The sequence below is a fragment of the Tenrec ecaudatus genome, chromosome 17 (genome assembly GCF_050624435.1).
Source record: "Tenrec ecaudatus isolate mTenEca1 chromosome 17, mTenEca1.hap1, whole genome shotgun sequence".
Classification (NCBI taxonomy): Eukaryota; Metazoa; Chordata; class Mammalia; order Afrosoricida; family Tenrecidae; genus Tenrec; species Tenrec ecaudatus.
This window is the reverse complement of record NC_134546.1, coordinates 41074711-41094679: the sequence shown is the minus strand read 5'-3', so window position 1 is coordinate 41094679 and position 19969 is coordinate 41074711. Positions and strand designations below refer to the sequence as shown.

At 45.8% G+C, this 19969-nt stretch overlaps 1 protein-coding gene across 1 annotated transcript in view; it reads right to left on the bottom strand.

The window, feature by feature from the left end:
- PPP1R21 (protein phosphatase 1 regulatory subunit 21) overlaps positions 1-18230 on the bottom strand; it is an 82611-nt gene extending 64381 nt beyond the window's left edge. The window contains exons 1-2 of the mRNA XM_075535177.1: positions 17976-18230; positions 3203-3271 (exon numbers count right to left, since the gene is read on the bottom strand). Of these exons, the coding sequence (XP_075391292.1) occupies positions 3203-3271; positions 17976-18032 (126 nt within the window). The 5' untranslated portion in view covers positions 18033-18230. The remainder of the gene's footprint in view (positions 1-3202; positions 3272-17975) is intronic.
- Positions 18231-19969: the final 1739 nt, after the last annotated feature.

Here is a 19969-nt window from a genome sequence, read left to right as displayed (position 1 = left end):
AATTCACTATAAAATCAAATGAAGATAGAAACAAAAATCTGAGCTCTAAACCGCACACCGCTTGCAGACCATTCTGTACTTGGTTTAGTTTTTGATGTGATAAGCAAATGGGACACTAAAGAAAAGTATCGTATAAATTCGTGTATGAGCTGAGTTTTTCAGCATATTTTTAATGCAGTTTTGTGGTAAAATAGGTGCCCCGGCTGATATTTGGGTCAGCTTATACTCGAGCATACATGGTACTTAGTTTCATTCTGTTTACATTGAGGAAAACACTGCTCTAACTATATTTGGCTTATCGCCAATAAGCAAAAGCTTTGCATTCACCGATAATCAAATACAGATGGCCAGTTTCAATTTAAAAACGGTTCAGACTCTTAAAATCGGTTGCTGCAGTTAGTTGTTGTAAAGCAGATAATGACCCCTGAGACCCCCGTGTGCAGAGAACTGAGCTCCACAGAGTTCTCAAGGCTCGGACCTGTCTTCCAAGGTGCCTCTGGGTAGATTCAAACTGCTAACTTTTAGGCCAGCAACTGAGAGCTCACCTATAAAATATACTACTGTAAATTTAAAGGATTGGGTCTTGGTGGTGCTGTGGGTCAGGCATTGGGCTACTAACCCCAAGGTCCATGGTTCAAACCCAACAGGTACTTCACAAGGGAAAGACGAGGCTATCTATAATGATTCATGATCTCAGAAATTCTACACGGAGTTGCTGTGAGTAGGAATCTACTCGATTGGCAGCGAGTTTTGGCACCTGTATTATTTTGCCTGAGACAATCATTAAACTAAGAAAAGTCAAATTTTAATAAAGAGATGATCAGTACATTAAAACCAAAAACTTAAAAATAAAACTTACTACCATTGAGTCATTTCGGACTCATAGTGACCCTTTGGACAGAGTGGAAATGCTCCCTGTAGGTTTCGAGGTTATAAATCTTTCTGGGAGCAGAAAGTCTCATCTTTCTCCTGCAGAACATAGAAAGTATCATGGAGTGCCAAAGAACCAACAAGTCTGTCTGGAAGAAGTACAGCACAGCCAGAATGCTCCTCAGAAGCAAAGGGGTAAGACGTTGTCTCATGCACTTTGGACATGCTGTCAGGAGAGACCAGTCCCTGGAGAAGGCCATCTTGCTTCGTCAAGCAGAGGACAGCAAGAAAAGGAAGATTCTGGTATATAATGGATTGCCACCGTGGGTTCAAACATAAGAACAATTGTGAGGATAGCACAGGGCCGGGCAGCGTTTGGCTCTGTTGTGCACAGAGTCGTTATGAATTGGAACTGGCCCGGTGGCACCTGACAATCACAGCCATGACAACACACACCCAACAACTACGTGAGGAGGCAAACCCAATGAGATCAAAAGCCTGCTGTAAGAGGGCATCCTAGCATTCCCTTCGAACAAACTGGTACGTTGTCATGGGCCCTGTAATTAGAGAGACCTCTACAATGTACAATAAAGCCACAGTAATTTCTTTATATTGTTATCATTGGTTAACCATAAGCTGACCAATGTTTCAACTTGATGGAGTCAGTCAACAATTAATTTCAGAAGGCATCTATCACCACCTTTCCCCTCAACTAACCCCCATTTCTGCAAGTGAGGATGATAACACTGGGAAAGACACAGTGAGATCAGGGAGTCAGTGAACTTAGCACACGGCCTGCTACCAGGTGAGTGCTCAGTAAGTGGTGCCATGACCTCTGTTGTCACTACTGTCACCACCATCATGTCCCCAACACAACGCTCATCAAATACAGCTGGCATCAGAAAAGTATCCACCACAACAGGCTACTAAGATATGCTAGGAAATATTTGTATTAGGAGAAAAAAGAAGACTGTTTCTTCAATAAAACAATGTTGGCCTGAGTGCAGAGCAGGAAGGGAGCTCTGAGCCATCTCAGACCTGAGTTAATGCAACAGTGCCTAAGGAGGGGGCACTCTCACACACAGTCCTCTCTTGTGTAGGGCCCAACAATCAATGCTGGTTGATTAGAGGACATATTTCTGAGTCCTGGTCACCAGAGTGGCCCCATCTGGGAAATAACACGGGTTGGGGCTATCCTGAAAGAGATCCCTTCTATTGACAGGAAGGAGTAGAGGAAGCAAGAAAGTGAGTCAAAGAGTCAGGTAAGCACACTATCCATCACCATCCAGTTGATTTCCAACTCTTAGCAACCCTCTGAGAGAGGAACTACCCCATAGGGAGGCCAAGGCTACCATCGTTCCAGATGCACACTGCCTCTCCTTTTGCCTGCAGTGACTGGTGAGTTTGAACCACCAACCTTTGGGCTAGCAAGTAAGCACTTTAACCACTGTGCTATCAGGGCTCCTTGGCAGGCAGGCTATTTAGCTAAAAGTTGGCCAAGAAGGAGTCCAGATCCTAGAACTAATTAATCCATTAAGAAAATCTCTTAGGAAATCTCCATTCCAAGCCTACCAGAATGAAGTACAAAGTCCTTCATCCCCCACTTGGCTCTTTCTTCAGAGAAAAAAGGTAATGATGGTGACATGTATCACTCAAAAGAAATGTCCTGGTTACCACAATGAGCCACTTTATCAAAAAGCTGAACCCAAAGGCAAGATGAGTGAGTTAAATGACTCACAAACATCAACCAACTCATTAAGGGCCTACTATGTGCTAAGGAACCCTGGTAATATAGTGGTTACATACACATTGGGCTGCTCACCACAGGTCAGCAGTTCAAAACGACCAGCCGCTCCATGGGAGAAAGATGAGGCTCTCTACTCCTGTAAAGCGTTACCATCTCAGAAATCCACTGAGGGCAGCTCTACTCTGCCCTGCAGGGTCACTATGAGTCAGGATCAATTCAAGGGCACTGAGTTATCTGCTGCGTGCTGGGGACACAGACATGACTATAGCACAGTCTCCCTCAGAGTACTCCATCCAGTGACTGAAAATGGGTAAGGATGAAGCTCTAGGTCTAAGAAGGATGCATTACATAGACTCAAAGATACTTTTCAGGGGGTAATTTTTGGCTACGGAAATCCAAGCACATTACATCCATTCCCAATAAATAGAAACATTAAGCAAACATAAACACTATCTTACCCGCCACTGTCCTTAGGAAATAAGTGTCAGGGTTGGGACTTTAACCCAGAAAACTGGATGTGTCCCCGGCACGCAGCACCACCACACACAAACTTAACCCTCCCGAGACCAAGGCCCTGGTGCATACCTTTAAAGCAGCAGAATTCGCCTGTTCATCCACAACGCCTTTTTTCAAGACCTGATTCTGAGCCCGGAGCTTAAAGAGAGGAGACAGTTAATTAAATTTTCAGTGTAAGGCAATCCTTTGTAAGGAAATCAATTATCAATCCTCTAAAAGAATAATTATACTGAATAACCAAATATGGGAGTAAGAAATATTAGCTCCAAAGAGGGTAGTAGATACAATCTGCTAGTTGTTAGATAAAGGTACAGAGGCCACGCTGTCCAAAGACACCAGATCAATCCATGGCAAAAGTGGGGTTCCAATCCATGTCTCCTGACTTCCAGTCCATCATTCTCTCCGTGGAACAGCCAAATTACCTCCCCAAATAACATTCCATCCTAATCATGGAGTACTAAATGTACACTCTTCCTGGAAATGCTGGCACGCTATTCTTTTGGAAAATGAATCCGGAATAAGGATTGCAGAGAAAATAAAATGTGGGGCCCTGTCATGCTCAGTGGGATACTGTGCTGGACATTAGACATGCAAAGGCCATCAGCAACAATGGCCTCAGGGTGGCAGACCTGGCACCAGGCATCAGCTGACTGAGTATACAAGCACAACTAGGAAGCAGGTGCAACTGAAAAATTCATGATAAGAGCAGCTAGCCTGTGAGCGCGCTTTTGGTCCCAGTATCCCAGGTGTTTTCCACGGACTACCTCATCGAATCCTCACAACTCAATGGGTCAATGCTGGAGGCATCTCCGTTTTACAGAAGAGGAAACTGAGGCACAGAAAAGTTCATAACAATGCTGAGATTTAGACCCAAAAGCCATGAGTTTGCTCACAATGTTAATCAGTATATATCGGCTACTATTTTTACAAAGTTGCTTTTAGGCAGTAACTAGCCACCGTGGACATGCGGATTAAAACAACGATGGGATTCCCACTTTACACCAACACTGACAGTCAAATTCATTCAAACAGAAATAAAGAACTGCTGGAGAAGCGGCGGTGAGATTGGAACCCTCATACACTGGTGGACTACCATTGTGGAAAGCGATATGGCACAACCTCAAACAAGTGGGAAGAGAAACTCCATTGGTTCCAGCCATCCCTCTGCTGGGTGTATATCCTAAAGAAGTAGGAGTCATAATGTGAGTTCGTATACGCGTACCCATGTTCACCGCAGCACTGTTCACAACAGCAAGAAGAGAGAAGCTACCTAAATGCACATCAGTAGAAAAATGTATGAAGAAACTTTGGTACATACACACAAAGGGATACTATGTTGTGTCCTGTGCAATGTTCCTAGGCTTGAGCCCATTGTTGCTGTTACTGAGTCAGCTCATCTTGTCGAGAATCTTCTTTTCCGCTGCCCCTCCACTTTCCCAAGCATGGTGTCCTTCTCCAGGGACTGGTCTCTCCTGACATGTCCAAAGCATGTGTGACAAAGTCTTGCCTTCTGTGCCTGCGTGTCAGTTTGCTGTACTGGGGTGGCTTGTGTGTTGTTGTGATGTCACTGGTATTTCAAATACCAGCAGGGTTACCCAAGATGTAATACTATCCATCCCCATAGGGCAATGGTAGAAGCATGCTGCAACTCATGACATGAACAGACAGAGCTGGAGAGCGTCATGCTGAGTGAAATCAGTCGATCACAAAAGGGAAATATTATATGAGACCACTGTAACGAAGGAAAAATATATGTTTAAAAAAAAGATAAAGGCTTTCATACCAAACTGAACAGACTTTAGAGACTGCCAAGGAAGGGCGGTCAACAGGGGGTAGGTAAAGCAACAGGCTAAACTGTGACCAGTGTTAGCTTGGCTGCAATGGAAGACAGCAGCCCACAAGAGGGAGAAAAGAAATCAAGGCCTAGGTGAAGGGTAAACTCTAACTAGTACTTTACACTGTTGCACACAAGTCAATTATTTGAACTATAAACTCCTGCCTAGTTTACAATTAAAAATTGAGAGGAAAAATAATGGGGAGAAGTGGGAGACATCTTTGGGGTAGAGGTAGGGCTTTGTGGGTTTTCTTCCTCATGTTTTTTAAGTTGAAGTACAACCTTAAAATAAAGCACAGAAATCAAAATTATACAGCTTAACTTCTCTTACGGCTACAGCAGTACAGCCACTGGCTGGGTTTAGGAAGATGAAATTCACGTCTGCAGTGCAAGGCAAGCGTTCTCAGGCAGGAGAACACGGCAGGTCAGTGTCATACCGCAGCCCAGTGTGGCTGCAGCAAAGGGTCCACAGATGCTTCTGCTGAGGGCTGAGTACAGAGACCAAGAGTGGCTAGGTTCTTCTCTGAGAAGTGAAAAGAACAGGGCACTTTTACCTGAGAGCTTGAAAAATAATCTATTTCTAATTCAGCTTAGCTCCACTGTCTCCTGAGAACAGAAAAGGCCCTTTTCTGTGCCAAAAGAGTAGGGATACCTGAACATTTGAAACACCATAGAAAATTGAGCTCCGATTCTAGAAAGCAAAACAGGAGTGCTGTAGGAGGTCAGAGAAAACGGCAGACTAAAAAGATCAGCTTCTTCTAGTTTTACATAGCTGGAAGTCACACAGGTCACTGTCACAACACAGAAAGAAGACCGCACGGGCAGTATGCAGTTTGACCCTCCTAAGCCTCAGTCCTAACACTGGGAAAGTGGGTCAGTACACCTGCCCCATCTTCCTTCAGAGGGTGCTGAGAGCCGGAGGAGAAAACGTGACCAATTCACATTCTACACCAGACCATGCCAAGCCCCTCTACCAGGTGTAAGGCATACTACACGAGATAAAGGATATACGGGGAGAGAAAGAAGTACCCCCTACAGCCCGTTTCCAAATAGCTTACAGTTTAGACGAGAAAGATAAAATGCTCAAAAGATAACTAGACGATCAGTATTTCCTACTTTAAAAACATTGTCTAGACACTGAATTCGTTACAACAGGAACCAGCAAACCATGGTCCGTGGGCCAATTCTGGCTGTGCTCTGTTTTCTTAAATACACTGGAGTATATCCGAATATTCACTCATCTATATTCTGTCTACAGCAGTTTTTGAGACCCCGGGACAATCAAGAAATTAAAACAGAAGCTGTAGGCCCCCAGCCTAAAATATTCACTATCTGGTCCTTCTTACAAGGAAGCTACAATTCGTGTTCCAGATGTTCAGAAGAGAAAAAGACCACTTCAACACTGGTGTCTATCCTCCAATGTTCTACTTTTTAAGCAGTATCACAGACTGCTGGGTAAGGTGGTACCGAGATAACAGGATTCAACGTTGCCAGCCCACAGAGCCAATCAGTAAGCAAGACCATGTCAGTTTTTAGATTTCATTTCATGACTTACAAATTTGATCTATGGCTCCTATCAGTCTCCCTTGTGTGCCATTTTCAAGTTCCTAACGAGTGCTTCGAGGAGCGCTGGTGGCATGGTGGGTTATCTGTTATGCCAACCACGAGCTGAACAATTTGAACCACTAGTCACTCGGAGGAAAGAGTTGGGGCTTTCTGCTTCCATGAAGATTCACAGCCTCAAACATCCACAGGAGCAGTTCCACCCTGTTCTTTAAGAATACTGTCAGTTGTTTTGTTTAATGAAGGCTTTGAAGACTCCCTACACCCAACCCCCAAGCCCACTGACAGGGAGGCGATTCTGTGCAGAGCACACCTCTGTAAGCGTATCACGGCTTTGTAAGTCTTGACAGGAGCAGCATGCTCATCTTTCTCCGCAAGAGATTGGTGGTCGGGAGCCACCAGCCTCGCAGTTGGCAGTCTAATGCTTACTCAACAGTGTCACCAGGACTCCTCTCACGAGGTCACTGAGTGGTGCGATCAACTATGAACTTCAAGATGAGCAGTTAAGCTGACCCTGTGTGCTGTGTAAGAAAGGTCTGGCAATCTGCTTCTCTAAGACTACTCTATAGAACAGATCTATTCTGACCAGCAGGTTGCCATTAGTCTAAATAAACTTGACAGCAACAGGTCTGGGTTCTCTGTTGTTTCATGCCTGCTTCAAGGACCAGGGGTGAAAGCTCAACTGATAATTTCCTAGAGGACCAGAACTACAGCAATTAAAAAAAGAACTTGTCCATCATTTCTAAGGGACTATCAAGGCTACTTAAAGCAGTCGAATTTGTTAAAAATCAAAAACAAAACTTTCAAATTACTGTTGTTTAGAATTTAATCAATTGTAATAAACAATGATTTGGAATGTCCTTTGATAAACATTTGCAAATTTGGTAAAAATTCAAAGATGAATCAAAACTGCTTAACAACAAAACAAATAGAGTTCTTTTGACAATATTTATCTAAATATTCGCTAGTTGGTAGAAGATGCTAACAAGCTCAGCATCTTCCATTGCCATTTAATTAAACTGTGTGGCATTTGACATTTTCCGGGACTTCAGCATCACCACAGCCGTGTTCCTGGCGTCGCCGAGTGAGAGCTGTCAGTTCCTGGCACCGCTGGGATCTCTCTGCTCTTCTAGCATCTGTCTGTCTCCTCACCAGCACTCACCCGCTCAGGGAGGCGAATGCGGTGTTTGCTTTAGAATCAGTACGGGCACAGGACCACCGATGGCCACTAATAGCTCCAGCAGCACGTGTGGAAACCCCAACACGTGAATGCAGAGAATGCTGAGAAGCAAATGCCCTGCAGTCACCATTAAAAACCCACTTCCATCGCAACAGAAAAGTGGGTGAAGGGAGATGTCGAGCAGTGCACGATATGACAAAATAAATTATCAAGGGTTCATGAAGAAGGGGGTGGCGGCGAGGGAGGGGAAAAATGAGGAGCTGATACCAAAGGCTCAAGTAGAAAGCAAATGTTTTGAGAATGATGATTGGCAACAAATGTACAAATGCGCTTGACATAATGGATATCTGTCTGGATTGTGATTAAGAGTTGAATCAGCCCCCAATAAAATGATTTAAAAAAGAAAAAGAACTAAAAGATATAAGGGAAGAAACAAACCCACTGCCATCTAGTCAAGTCTTGTCCACGATGCCTCAGTGACCCTTTAGAACAAAGTGCAACTGCTCCATTCGGTTTCTGACCCAGTGTGAAGCCCAATGCTTAATCCACTGTGCCACTAGGGCTCCAGAAGTCTCTGTGAGGACCAAGAAGCCTCTGCAGAAGGTAAGCTTGTGTAGGCTCAGCAGACCTCAGTGCCATTCATGGAAACAGAACACATGGCCATGGTCAAGGTGATCTCATCTCTCTGCATCCTAAACTCTGACTCCTCCAAGTCCTTGGAAATCTGGCCGTTCACATCCTATAACCTTCGGATGAGCTTTCTTTTTACTTCGAAAGCCTAGCCTTCTTCATCCTGACCCACCAAATGCCATCCGTTCTCGGAGCTGACTTTCTACCTCTGCCCCCACTCCACAACCGTCCCCAGGCCACACCCTGCGGCCCACCTTGAGCTTGACCTAGGTTCTGATGACACATACTAGTAATAAGCCATATCTAACTAAACTGTCCAATGTTCATTTTATTGTAAAGTAGTAAATCTTACATAATTATATGGTTTCTGTACTCAGCTTCCATCTGTCGGTTAAGCTTCATGTAGAGACAATACAGTACACGGCCTTATATTGTCCACCTACAATGAAATATCAATGCTAAGAATGTACTTGATAAAGCTTGAGTTAATTAGTCAAACTGAATACTGTATATAGGAGTCAGTAAGAATTCATTATGCAATAAGCCATGAGGTGCTGCCATGGAAGCCCGGCTGGCACTACAAGGTAAATGTCTGCTATCCCCAGGTCAGCAGTTTGAAACCACCAGCTGATCCTCAGGAGAAAGATGAGGCTTTCTACTCTGTAAAAATTACAGTGTTCGAAAACCCCCGGGGCAGTTCTACTTGGGCCCATGGGCTACTGTGAGTCAGAACAGACTTGAAGGTATTGAGTTTCAGGAGTCAGAACCAGCTAGATAGCATATGACAACAACAGTCATTTAATGTCCCTGATATGTTCTGTGACACAGGACTTTAGGTGATGTGACAATATACAACCATCATATTATGTACAGTACGTATGTGTGCATATACATGATACACTTGTATTAAAGCAGCCCCCTCAGAAGCTCTTGTAGCTCTCTGTTAAGAGGTGGGAGCCTTGCAGTGTGCAAGGGCAGTGTGCAAGCAGACAGAGTTCTCAGGGCAGCTCTGGGTGCCTGGTGGGAATCAAGTCCCAATGGTCAAAGGAGCGGCCATAGGCCAGTCTCCATGCAGGCAACAGGGCAGGGCACGTGCCAGAGGCAGAAGTGGGAGTGGAGGCTTAGCTGGTGCAGTGGCACAGTACCGTAAACCAATTCTCAGCATCCCAGGCTCTGCCCCCTGGTACCCTTACAAGGAAGCTCCCTACCTGCTCACAGATGTAAATGCAGACAGATGTATAAATGACTGGACACACATACTAGTGTTTCACAAAGTGGGTGATAGTGCCCCCTGGGGGGGCACTGAAATGATCCAGGGTGGGCTACAAAAGCAGATACCTACACTTTCTTCTGGATTATGACAATAGTCCAAACATCTTTGATTGCCAGGGGTGCTCTGAGTAATTCTTTTTGCAGAAAAGGGGGTAAGTTTGGGACCCTCTGGCACATATGTATTCTTTAGCATTCCAAAGAGCTCTGGTGATGCAGGGGTTAAGCACTGCGTTATTAACCAAAGGGTAGGGGCCTTCAGTCTACACCAGCTACTCCTTGGAGAAGGACATGACAGTCGGCTTGCATGATCATTACCCCCCAAGCCCCCAAATGCTGACTCATGGCATCCCTTGTGGGTTTCTGAGACTGTTTACTGGAGTAGAGAGCCCACTCTTTCTCTCAGAGCTGCTGGTGGTTTCAAACTGCTGAATGGCCCAACAAGCAACCACTCTATCAACCTTGGAAATCCTATGGGGCAGTCCGACTCTATCTAATAGGGTTGCTATGGGTGGATTTTCGGGAAAGTGGTTTTAGTCTCCACCAACTGACTGGCTCCTTTTCAGGGGTGGTATAAAATACCTGCAGGCTATGTATTTTGTACTAAAATGCAAACAAACTCGCTGCCATCGAGTCAATTCTGATTCATAGTGACACTACCGAGCAGAGTAGAACTGCCCCTGTGGGTTTCCCAGACTAACTCTTTAGGGGAATAGAAAATCTCATCCTTTTCCTGCAGTGCGGCTGGTGGTGTCAAACTACTGAGCTTGTGGTTGGCAGCACAACTTGTCACCCACCACATTACCAAGGATCCTTGAGTGGCTAAAATTCTTTTCGCAGCACAGCTAGAAAAAAACCTCCTCTCAGGCCTGTCTCTAGTGGAATCCTTTTTCCTGCTCCTCTTCCTCGGTCAAAACTTGAAGCTGCCCCATTTGTGACTGGGTAAGTGGCTGAACGACAGAGGGAAAGAGAGGCCTTGTTTTCTAAGGCTTTCCAAAGCGCTGTCTGCAAGCACTTGCAACAGCATCAGCCGGGGGCAGAATCTCCAGGCCAGCCCAGACCAAGAGAAGCAGAGTGTGCAGGTTCAGAGTGTCATATGAGTCCCATAAACATTCCTAATGCACTGACCTGGGGTCGACCTGGTGGTTGTTGCTGCTGCGTGCCATCCAGTGCTTCCAACCTACAGCAATGCTGTGCACATGGATGAAACATGGCCTGGTCCTGTGCGAGCCTCACAATTGCTCCGAGGATTCAGCCAACAATTCCTGCACTGTGTCAGTCCATCTCGTTGAGGGCCTTCCTTTTTTCCCTGCCCCTCTAACTGACCAAGCATGATGTCCTTCCGCAGGAACTGGTCTCTCCTGACAACATGTCCAAAGTATATATGATGGAGTCTCACCACCCTTGCCTCTAAGGAGCACTCTGGCAAATCTAAGCTAGCACTTGATTATGCAATATGGTAATCAATAGTTCATTGAACTACGAGGTACTTTAGTATTTTAATTCAGGGACATAAGCTACCTTCCAAGTCCTCAACAGTCATGTATGGCCAGCGGTGACCCTGTTGGAGAGCGCAGATATGCACACTTCCATCACCACACAAAGTTCTATTGGCTGTGGACCCAAAGCTGCTTTCCAGCTCAACTCTCCTAGTAAACCCTGTACTTCAGGTTTTTAAACCACCAGTTTTTAAATGCTGATACTCATTTGTAATCCAAACCTGAGTCGACTTTTCACATGTAAGGGGGTGATCAATCAGTTATACTCTTCCCCCATTACGGAAAGTAAATACACAAATCAAAACGGACTCTTTCCAAATACCAGTAGCTCTGTACTGCACGTCCAAGTCCAAAAGGTTTTTCAAAAGGCCAAGATCTCCTGAATAACTAAGCGAACCATCAATGGAAAAATAAACTGTTACAGAAATAATGGATGCTTAGCTTTCCCACTGCAGCAAAAGGAACTCAAAACAATGTCTTTATTTGAACAACTAATTCCTACTACACACAAGCTGACACATTTACCTGGAGCAATGGTTAGGAAACTGTAGCATGCACTGAATACTGAAACAGTTTATGACAACAGATATTGTATTTCTAATCCGTCCCCAAAGGATGCTGGTTCAGGGACTGCCCCTTGAGAACCACAACCCAGAGTAGGACAGACCCTGGAAAATCATTTGCAACTCACAAACAAGGGTGCAGGGCTTCGGCAAAGAGGGCAGGCTGGAAGGGAATGAGCCATAAAGGAGTACTTTCTGGCCCCCTTTCCTTTTAGCATTCAGGAGCCTGGAGGGCTTAATGCAGGCCTCCTCACACTACTGCCCACCGAGGACATTTATCCCGCCCACTGGGAGTTTTTGCCCCGTTTGTTCTTTTACTTCAAAATAAGACATGTGCAGTGTGCATAGGAATTTGTTCATAGTTTTTTTTTTTAACTGTAGTCCAGTCCTCCAATGGGTCTGAGGGACATGAACTGGCCCCCTGTTTAAAAGTTTGAGGACCTCTAGCTTAATGGACTATATGTTAGGTTGCTAATGGCAAAGTTAGCAGCTCAAAACTACCAACTGCGCCTCGGGAGAAAAAGAATGAGGCTTTCCACTCCTAGGGAAGAGTTACAGGTTTATAGGGAAGGTAGGGCGAGGTGGAAGATAAGGAGGACAAGGGGGTTGGGGAGCAAACAATGTATGTGGGAGTGGGAGGGAGCACTAGAACTGGTGGTGATCACACAACTCATTTTAAAAGCAATTTAACCATGATTGTGGTGATGAGAGTACCACTCCTCTCGATATGACTGAAATATTGAATTGTGTGATATGTAGATTAATTTCCAATAAAACTGTTTTTAAAAAGTTAGTCTCAGAAGCCCACACAGGGGCAATTCCACCCTATCATACAAGGTTTTCTTCTCTTTATAAGATACACGGCGCATCAGAAGCAGAAAGCATGGTAGAGAAAACACCAAGTAAAAACCCGTCTTCGGTGTCCCTCTCAACTCACCCAGCATCCGTGGTTGCTAAGTGCCCTCAAGTCAGTCCAACTCATTGCAACTAGACAGACAACAGAAGAACACACTGCTCTCACAACTGTTTTTGCTTTTCAAATGAATCTTTTTATTGGGGGCCCTTACAAATCTTCTAATAATCCTTCACTCAATAGCAGTGAGCACACTGGTACGTATGTTGCCATCAACATTTCCAAAACAAGTTCTTTCTACTTGAGCCCTTGGTATCAGCTCCTCTTTTTCTCCCTCCCTCCGTTGTTTTTACATTTGAGTCCATTGCTGTAGCCAATGTGCCAATCCATCTCATTGGGAGTCTTCCTCTTTTTCACTGCCATCCACCACCGATTCACTCCATTACCTCTGACGTTTCTACACACACACCCCTGCTGCCTTCAGTTCTACTGAACCTGAACTTTAATGGATCTTGGTCTCCATTCTTACTGACCCTTCCCAAAACACTTCCTGTTTCTGGCACTCTGTCAACCTCTGAATTTTCATGTACTGTGGACTCCTGGTTCACCTCTTTATCTAAATAAACTCTGTTTCCTTTATGAGGGACCCCTTTTTTTACCTTCTCAGAAAGAAGAGAAAAACCAAAAGTTCTCAGACGAGGGACAGGCCCTTTCCTGGCAGACCAGATGAGGCCGCCATAAGGAGGAAGGAGTGGAATCCGTACACACCCTTTATTTAGGGATTTGCTCTGTGGGTGTGTAGCCTCTTCCTACAGATTAAGGAGAGACCTTGTTTCTTTATAGCTTAAATAATTTAAAAGGAAAATGCAATTGGGAAAGGAAGTGGTGTTAACAAATCCAGGGACAAGGGAACAAGTGATCCAAAATCAGTGGCGAGGAGGGTGTAAGAGGCCTGGTAGAGCTTGATCAAGGGCAATGTAACCTAGAGGAATTAATGAAACCCAAATGAAGACTGAACATGATAGCGGGGCAAGAGGAAAGTAAAAGGAAATAGAGGAAAGAACCAGGAGGCAAAGGGCATTAATAGAGGTCTAAATACAGGTATACCATATGTAAATGTATTTATATATGAGGATGGGAAAATAGATCTATTTATATTTATAGGTTTAGTATTAAGGTCACAGACAGACATTGGGCCTCCACTCAAGACAAGAAAACTTTGTTCTCTTAACCTGGCATTCTATGATGCTCCCCTTCCCGACACAATGGCTGAAGACAAAGCGAGTGCATAAGCAAATGTGAAGAAAGATGATAGTGCCCAGCTAGCAAAAGATAAAGCTGCTGGGGTCTTAAAGGCTTGAAGATAAACCAGTGGTCATCTAGCTCAGAAGCAACAAAGCCCACATGGAAGAAGCACACCAACCCGTGTGACCACCAGGTGTCCATAAGATCAGGAATCAAGCATCAAAGAACAAAAAAATCTTATCATTGAGAATGAGGGGCAGTGTGGAGTGGGGACCCAAAGCCCATTTGTAGGTAACTGAACATCCCCTTACAGAAGGATCTGTGGGAGAAGACGAGTCAGTCAGGGTACAGGATAGCAACTACGAAACATACAACTAGTTCTTTAATGCTTCCTCCCCCCCACTATCATGATCCCAATTCTACCTTACCAATCCGGCTAGACCAGAGGATGGACACTGGTACAGATAGGAACTGGAAATACAGGGAATCCAGAACAGATGAACCCCTCATGACCAATGCTGAGAGTGGTGATACGGGGAGGGTAGGGAGAAAGTGGGGTGGAAATGGGAAACCGATTACAAGGATCTACATATAACTTCCTCCCTGAGGGGGCAGACAACAGAAAAGTAGGTGAAGGGAGACGTTGGACAGTGTAAGGCATGACAAAATAATGATAATTCTAAATTATCAAGGGTTCATGAGGGAGGGGAAAAATGAGGAGCTGATACCAAGGTCTCAAGCAGAAAGCAAATGTTTTGAGAATGATGATGGCAACAAATATACAAAAGTGCTTGACACAATGGATGGATGTATCGATTGTGATAAAAGTTGTATGAGCCCCCAATAAAATGATTGAAAAAAAGAAGAAAATGCAATTGGATTTCAACATCAACTCACAATTTCTGCCTCACGAAAAATAATAAAATAGTACAAAACAAATTCACTGCCATTCAGTCAATGGGAACTCTCAGCAAGCCTATAGGACAGGGTAGAACTGGCCCTGTGAGTTTCCAAAGCTGCAGCTGCTTATGGGAGTGGAAAGCCCTGTCTTTCTCCCTTGGAGCGACTGGTGGTTGCCAACTGCAAACTGTGCACTGAAGCACTGAAGAGTGTGTATCTCTCTGCATAGCTTTCATAAACACAAGCACATGAAACCAAGAAGCCACCGAGGCTCTCTCTAGCCAGAATGGTGATTCACTATGCCCAGTGCTAGAGGCAAGTTTGATCTGGAAAATATTTTAAATTGACAGGATGCAAAGTAGGCTTATCTGCGAATTAGAAAGCACATAAGAAGTCCTGGTAACTCAGTGGATTAAACATTGGGCTACTAGCCAAAAGGTCAGCGGTTCGAACCCAGTAGCTGCTCCACAGGAGAAAGACAAAGATTTACAGCCTCAGAAACCCTTTGGAGCAGTTCTGCTCTGTTGTACAGTGTCCCTAAAGCTTGGAATCAATGCATCAGCAGTGGGTGTTCTGGGTTTTTTAATCACATGAAATCGTTTGACTAGTCTCTGTACTTTGGATATTCGAAGATTTCACAATGCAATGAAAAGAATTAGGAGAAAGCAGACAAATAAGGCATTGAAAATAGGAGAGACTCCTCCCACATCTACCAAACCCTTCTTGGCATCTCCTCAGATCCCTTCCTGCCCGTTTCTCCCTGTGTTCTCTTGGATGAACTCTCTCAGCTCAACGGTCATCTTTATGGGGATCGTTCCAAAAGCTGTAGTCCTTGGCCTGCCTTTTTGGTCAGTCCATCTCCACTAGAAAAGTCCAGCACGGACACCCGACATTCCTCTAACTGTGGGAATAAGATGTCTTCCAACCCTACAATGCAATGGCTGCATCTGACCTGTAATGCAGGGGGCTCTCCTTCCCTCCTCACCTCTGCTCAGAACCGCAGTCAACTCTGCCTTCCCCAGCATCACATTCAATGAGTGACAATGCCCCACAGAATGAATAGGACTGAAGGAAGAGAGCTTCTCTCTCTTTATAGCTTTCATAACACATGCACAAAGCAAGCACTCAAAGGAGGATAACTGAAGAGTAACAGTGATTTTGAACTGCGCCTCTTACAGCTAGGCTCACATCTCCATGCCAACAGTCCCTAATACTATTTATTGAACCTTTATTACTCTTCCCCAAACAATCCCAGCAGCTTCCTGCCTGGCCTTCTTCTAACTCATTCTCATACCAGTTGCTTTCCTAAAACGTACAATCATTCGCTACTGAAACCCTTTGATATCTCCCATTATTCAAAAGACACATTTCAAGTATCTTACATGACACCCATATTTCTGTATGACCGGTTCACATCGCCCCTCCAACCTCATCTTACCTGAAAGTCCTTCCATGGGGAGTTCCCTTTGCCTGGGATGCTACCATTTCCTCCCTCCCTCTTTCCTACTCTACGACCTGGGTAACTTCTACCCTTACCTGCCTGTGTCCTCTGGGCTCCCACTGAGCAGTGAAACACTTGTCATACTGTGTAATTATGTACTGTGTCTGAACTTTCTGCTACAAGTGCTGGAACCCTGTCTCACTCAAGAGACCCTAGCAGATGGCCCACCAAGGTCACACAATGAAAGTCTATTGAACGAGGGAGCTTGCCCATCAAAAAGAATAAAACCTCTTACTTTTATTACCTTGAGGAAGCTACACAATGAAGGCAGCAATGCAGTCCCTAGTCTCTAGTCTTTTGGAGTTGTGCTTATTATTTCAAGAAAATCAGCCCTTTCAGTTTATGTTCATGAAACATGTTCAACCCAAACCAGTAGAACCAACCTTAAAGCACTACTATCCTGTCTCAATCCACGTCATCGGATGGATTTATTCCAAACAACACCTGACTTTTCAAGAAGAAATCCTCCTTTAAATAATGAAAACTTGCCATCCTGGATGACATAAAAAACATGCCGCAGGCTCTTAGGATTGTAAAAAACTTTTGCCAACAATAGCACTGGTAGAGTAAGTGTTGGATCACAAAACAGTTCAATTGATTGTGAAAAGACAAGTAGACATGTATGTTTAGGTACACATTTTGTTTTGTTTGCAAGAAATTGTTCCATTTCACCCCACTGAATATTCCAAAAACCAACAATTCACTGCCACGGAGTCCATTCATACTTCTGGTTACCCTGTAAGACAGGGTAGAACTGCCCCTGTAGGGTTCTGAGCCAATAACTCTTTACAGGAGCAGTGAGCCGCGCCTTTCCCCACTGGGCAGCGGCTGGTAGTTTTGAACTGCTGACCTTTCAAAATGCATGCATAACCACTATCCCTCAAGGCTCTTAGCTGGATAAAATCACTAAGGAGGAAACACACACACAGAAGCGTCTTGCTTTCTCCAAATCGTAAAAAGGAACCCACTTTTCCTATGGTCTCACCAAACGCTAAAATAATGGAAAACTCTAGAGTCAAAGCTGTTGGACGGATTTCCACAGATGTCAAATCTGCCTTGAACAAGCTCACTAAAATATGATTAAAGCAGAAACCCCCTACCCAGAAGGAGCAGTGCCCTTTTCCAAAGGGCAGGTTCCATCACTTAAAAGACCGAGGCCAGATGCACGGCGAAGGGGACAGACCCCTATTCTGTCTCCCTCCACTCGGTCTAAGCACCTGCTGTGTGCTTTGCCCCACACTAGGGAGCCCGAGGGGGAAATAAGAACACAACTCTAGCCTGCAAGCTTTCAGAATCTTGACAGACATCAGCCTGCCAAAGCGCCCATCCTGGGTGAGGCCGTTCGCGCGTTACTGTTGGCCCTCGCGAAATGATGGGAGCACGGGGTGGAGGGAGTCAGATCAGCCCCGCGGAATGGGAGAAAGGTGGATGGAGCTTGCCCATCATTGCACTGGGGGAAAGAGGAAGCAGCTAGAGGAGGGGGTGGTCTTCACCTTTCCCTGCCCCTCCTGGCCAGTACCAGGGGTAGGGGCCAGGATTTCTGCCACCCCAGTCTGAAGCCTATTAGTTCAGCGAGAAGGAAGGATCGAGCTGCCGGCTCCATCCCTCAGAAACGCACACGGACCCAGACACCGCCCGGCCCAGCCCCTGGGAGCTGCAGGTGGAGGTAAGGGAATGGTGGACCGCAAAGGCGGAGGGGAGCGCTCGCTGGCCCCCTCGCCTCCCCCTCCGTCCGAGTCGTAGCTGCCAAAACAACCCGAGGCCATAGCGCCGGGGACTCCCCGTTCCCCGCCCCCGGTGGGTACCTTCGAGTACTCCTGAGCCAGCTTCTGGTACTTCGCCTGCAACTCTGCCGAGGCCATGGCCGCCCCCGCCCAGGCCGGGCCCGGCTGCCCGGGCCGCGCGGCCCCGCCCCCGGACCCCTGCCCCACACGCGCGCGGCGTGAGGCTCCCTCAGCGCCCGGCCGTCCGCTCGGCCACCGCCACAGCCGCCGCGCCTCCTCCTCCACTTCCGGGTTCGCCGGCTGGGAGGAAGGCCGAGCGGGCCCGGGGGCGTGGCGACTGCCGGGGGCGGGGCGACGTCTCGCCTTCCCCGCCCCGCCCCCTTACGCCGCAGCGCGGGCGCGCGCAGCCTCAGTCGCGCGCCTGGGCTTGGGCTCCGCGGCCAGGGGGCGCCATTTTGAAGCCTGGTCCAAGATGGCGTCTGGGAGTGAAGAAGGGGAACTCGGTGGAGGAGGAAGAATGCTGAGAGGCCACAGAATGGGGGGTGGGGGTGGGGTGGGGGGAAGCGGAGGAGAGGGGCGGTGGTTGCGAAGAGCGGAAGACCGGAAGAAGAAACAGCCCTAAGCGCATCAGCATCCTGGCCGCCTCCCGGGCTGGTTCCCATGGCCACCGCCGGCGTTTCCTGGTTACGTCGTTGCGAGCCGGGATGGAGCCTGTGCGATGCACTGTCACATTATCCCGATGCGATCGCACGGGACACGTCGTGCACTGGGACGTGCCCTGCGCTAAACTCCCAGCCTTGCCCAAATGGATCTTGTTGCTGCCACCCTCCCTTGCTCCTGCCCATGGAAATCTTCGTATTGTTCTTTGTATTTTCATACTGAGATTTCTTTGTGCTCCTCGAGCCACCGCATTGACTCTCCCCTGCCATCTTACACAAACCGCGCCAGACCGAGCCTTTTTCAGTGGATTGGGGTGAAGAATGACTTCTCCCACGCATGCCGAAGTGGGAATTAGTGACAAATAACTGGAGAGTTAAGAGGGAAATTATCAATGACACGAAACAAAATGCGTATGGATTGAATTGAAAACTGATCTGCTCTGCAAACCGTTACCCAATTCATAATAAAAAGTTCAAAAATAAAAGATGATCATTAACGCGGCTTGAATGAAAAGCCCGCCTCCGTTCATTCACCAAACGTTTTTTGAGGATTTGTTAGGTGATGGTGTAGGCATTGCATTCAGTGTAGCATTGAGATGTTCATTGATAAAAGAATGAATCAATAAATTGCAAGCATTCATTTGCCAAAAATGACAATGCAGCACTTAAACTAATAATCTATAGATACCTGTGAGATGACGAAACACTATTGAATGAAAAAAGGAAAATGCAGAATACTATAAAAAAGATATGTTTTTAAAAATATTAAATAACATTTGTATTGGTCACGGACTGGACAAATGAACATGTATTAAATATACAGGTACAACTGGAAGGAGGCTCATAAAATTCTGGACAGACTGGAGAGAACAAAGGAGCATGAACTTTTTATTTCCTTCGTTTCTTAAACAACTATTACCTGATGTTAACGTGCACTAAGGCCAGGTAACGGAGGGAGGGCCGTTTGCTATCTTGTCACTTTATAATGCTTTAGTTTTTTCCCATGATCTATGAGAAACTCAGGCAGAACTTGTTTCCTGCTTGCCTATGAGCAAGCCTGGGCTTTCATGATGAAAGGCTGAACTTGTATGCATTTCCAGCCATTGTGATATGCAAGAGGATTACAGTCTCAAAATGTTGTAAATATTTTTCATTTTGACGATAACCAAGCCCCACTGCCCAGCAAACTTTCAGAACAATAGTTTTTAAAAGATTATTGCTAGTTTCCCATGGCACCACCAAGCGGCAGACTTAAATACTGTAAGTGTCTTTCTCTGTTTTGCAGCATAATGGAATCTCTCGTTATCAAATAGCCACAGCAACCAAGATCTGCTGAGCCCGAAATATTAACACTTCAAGGAGAGAGGTTGCAATGTTGGCTGGAGAGTCTGTATAAGCTTTAACTTTACTGAATTG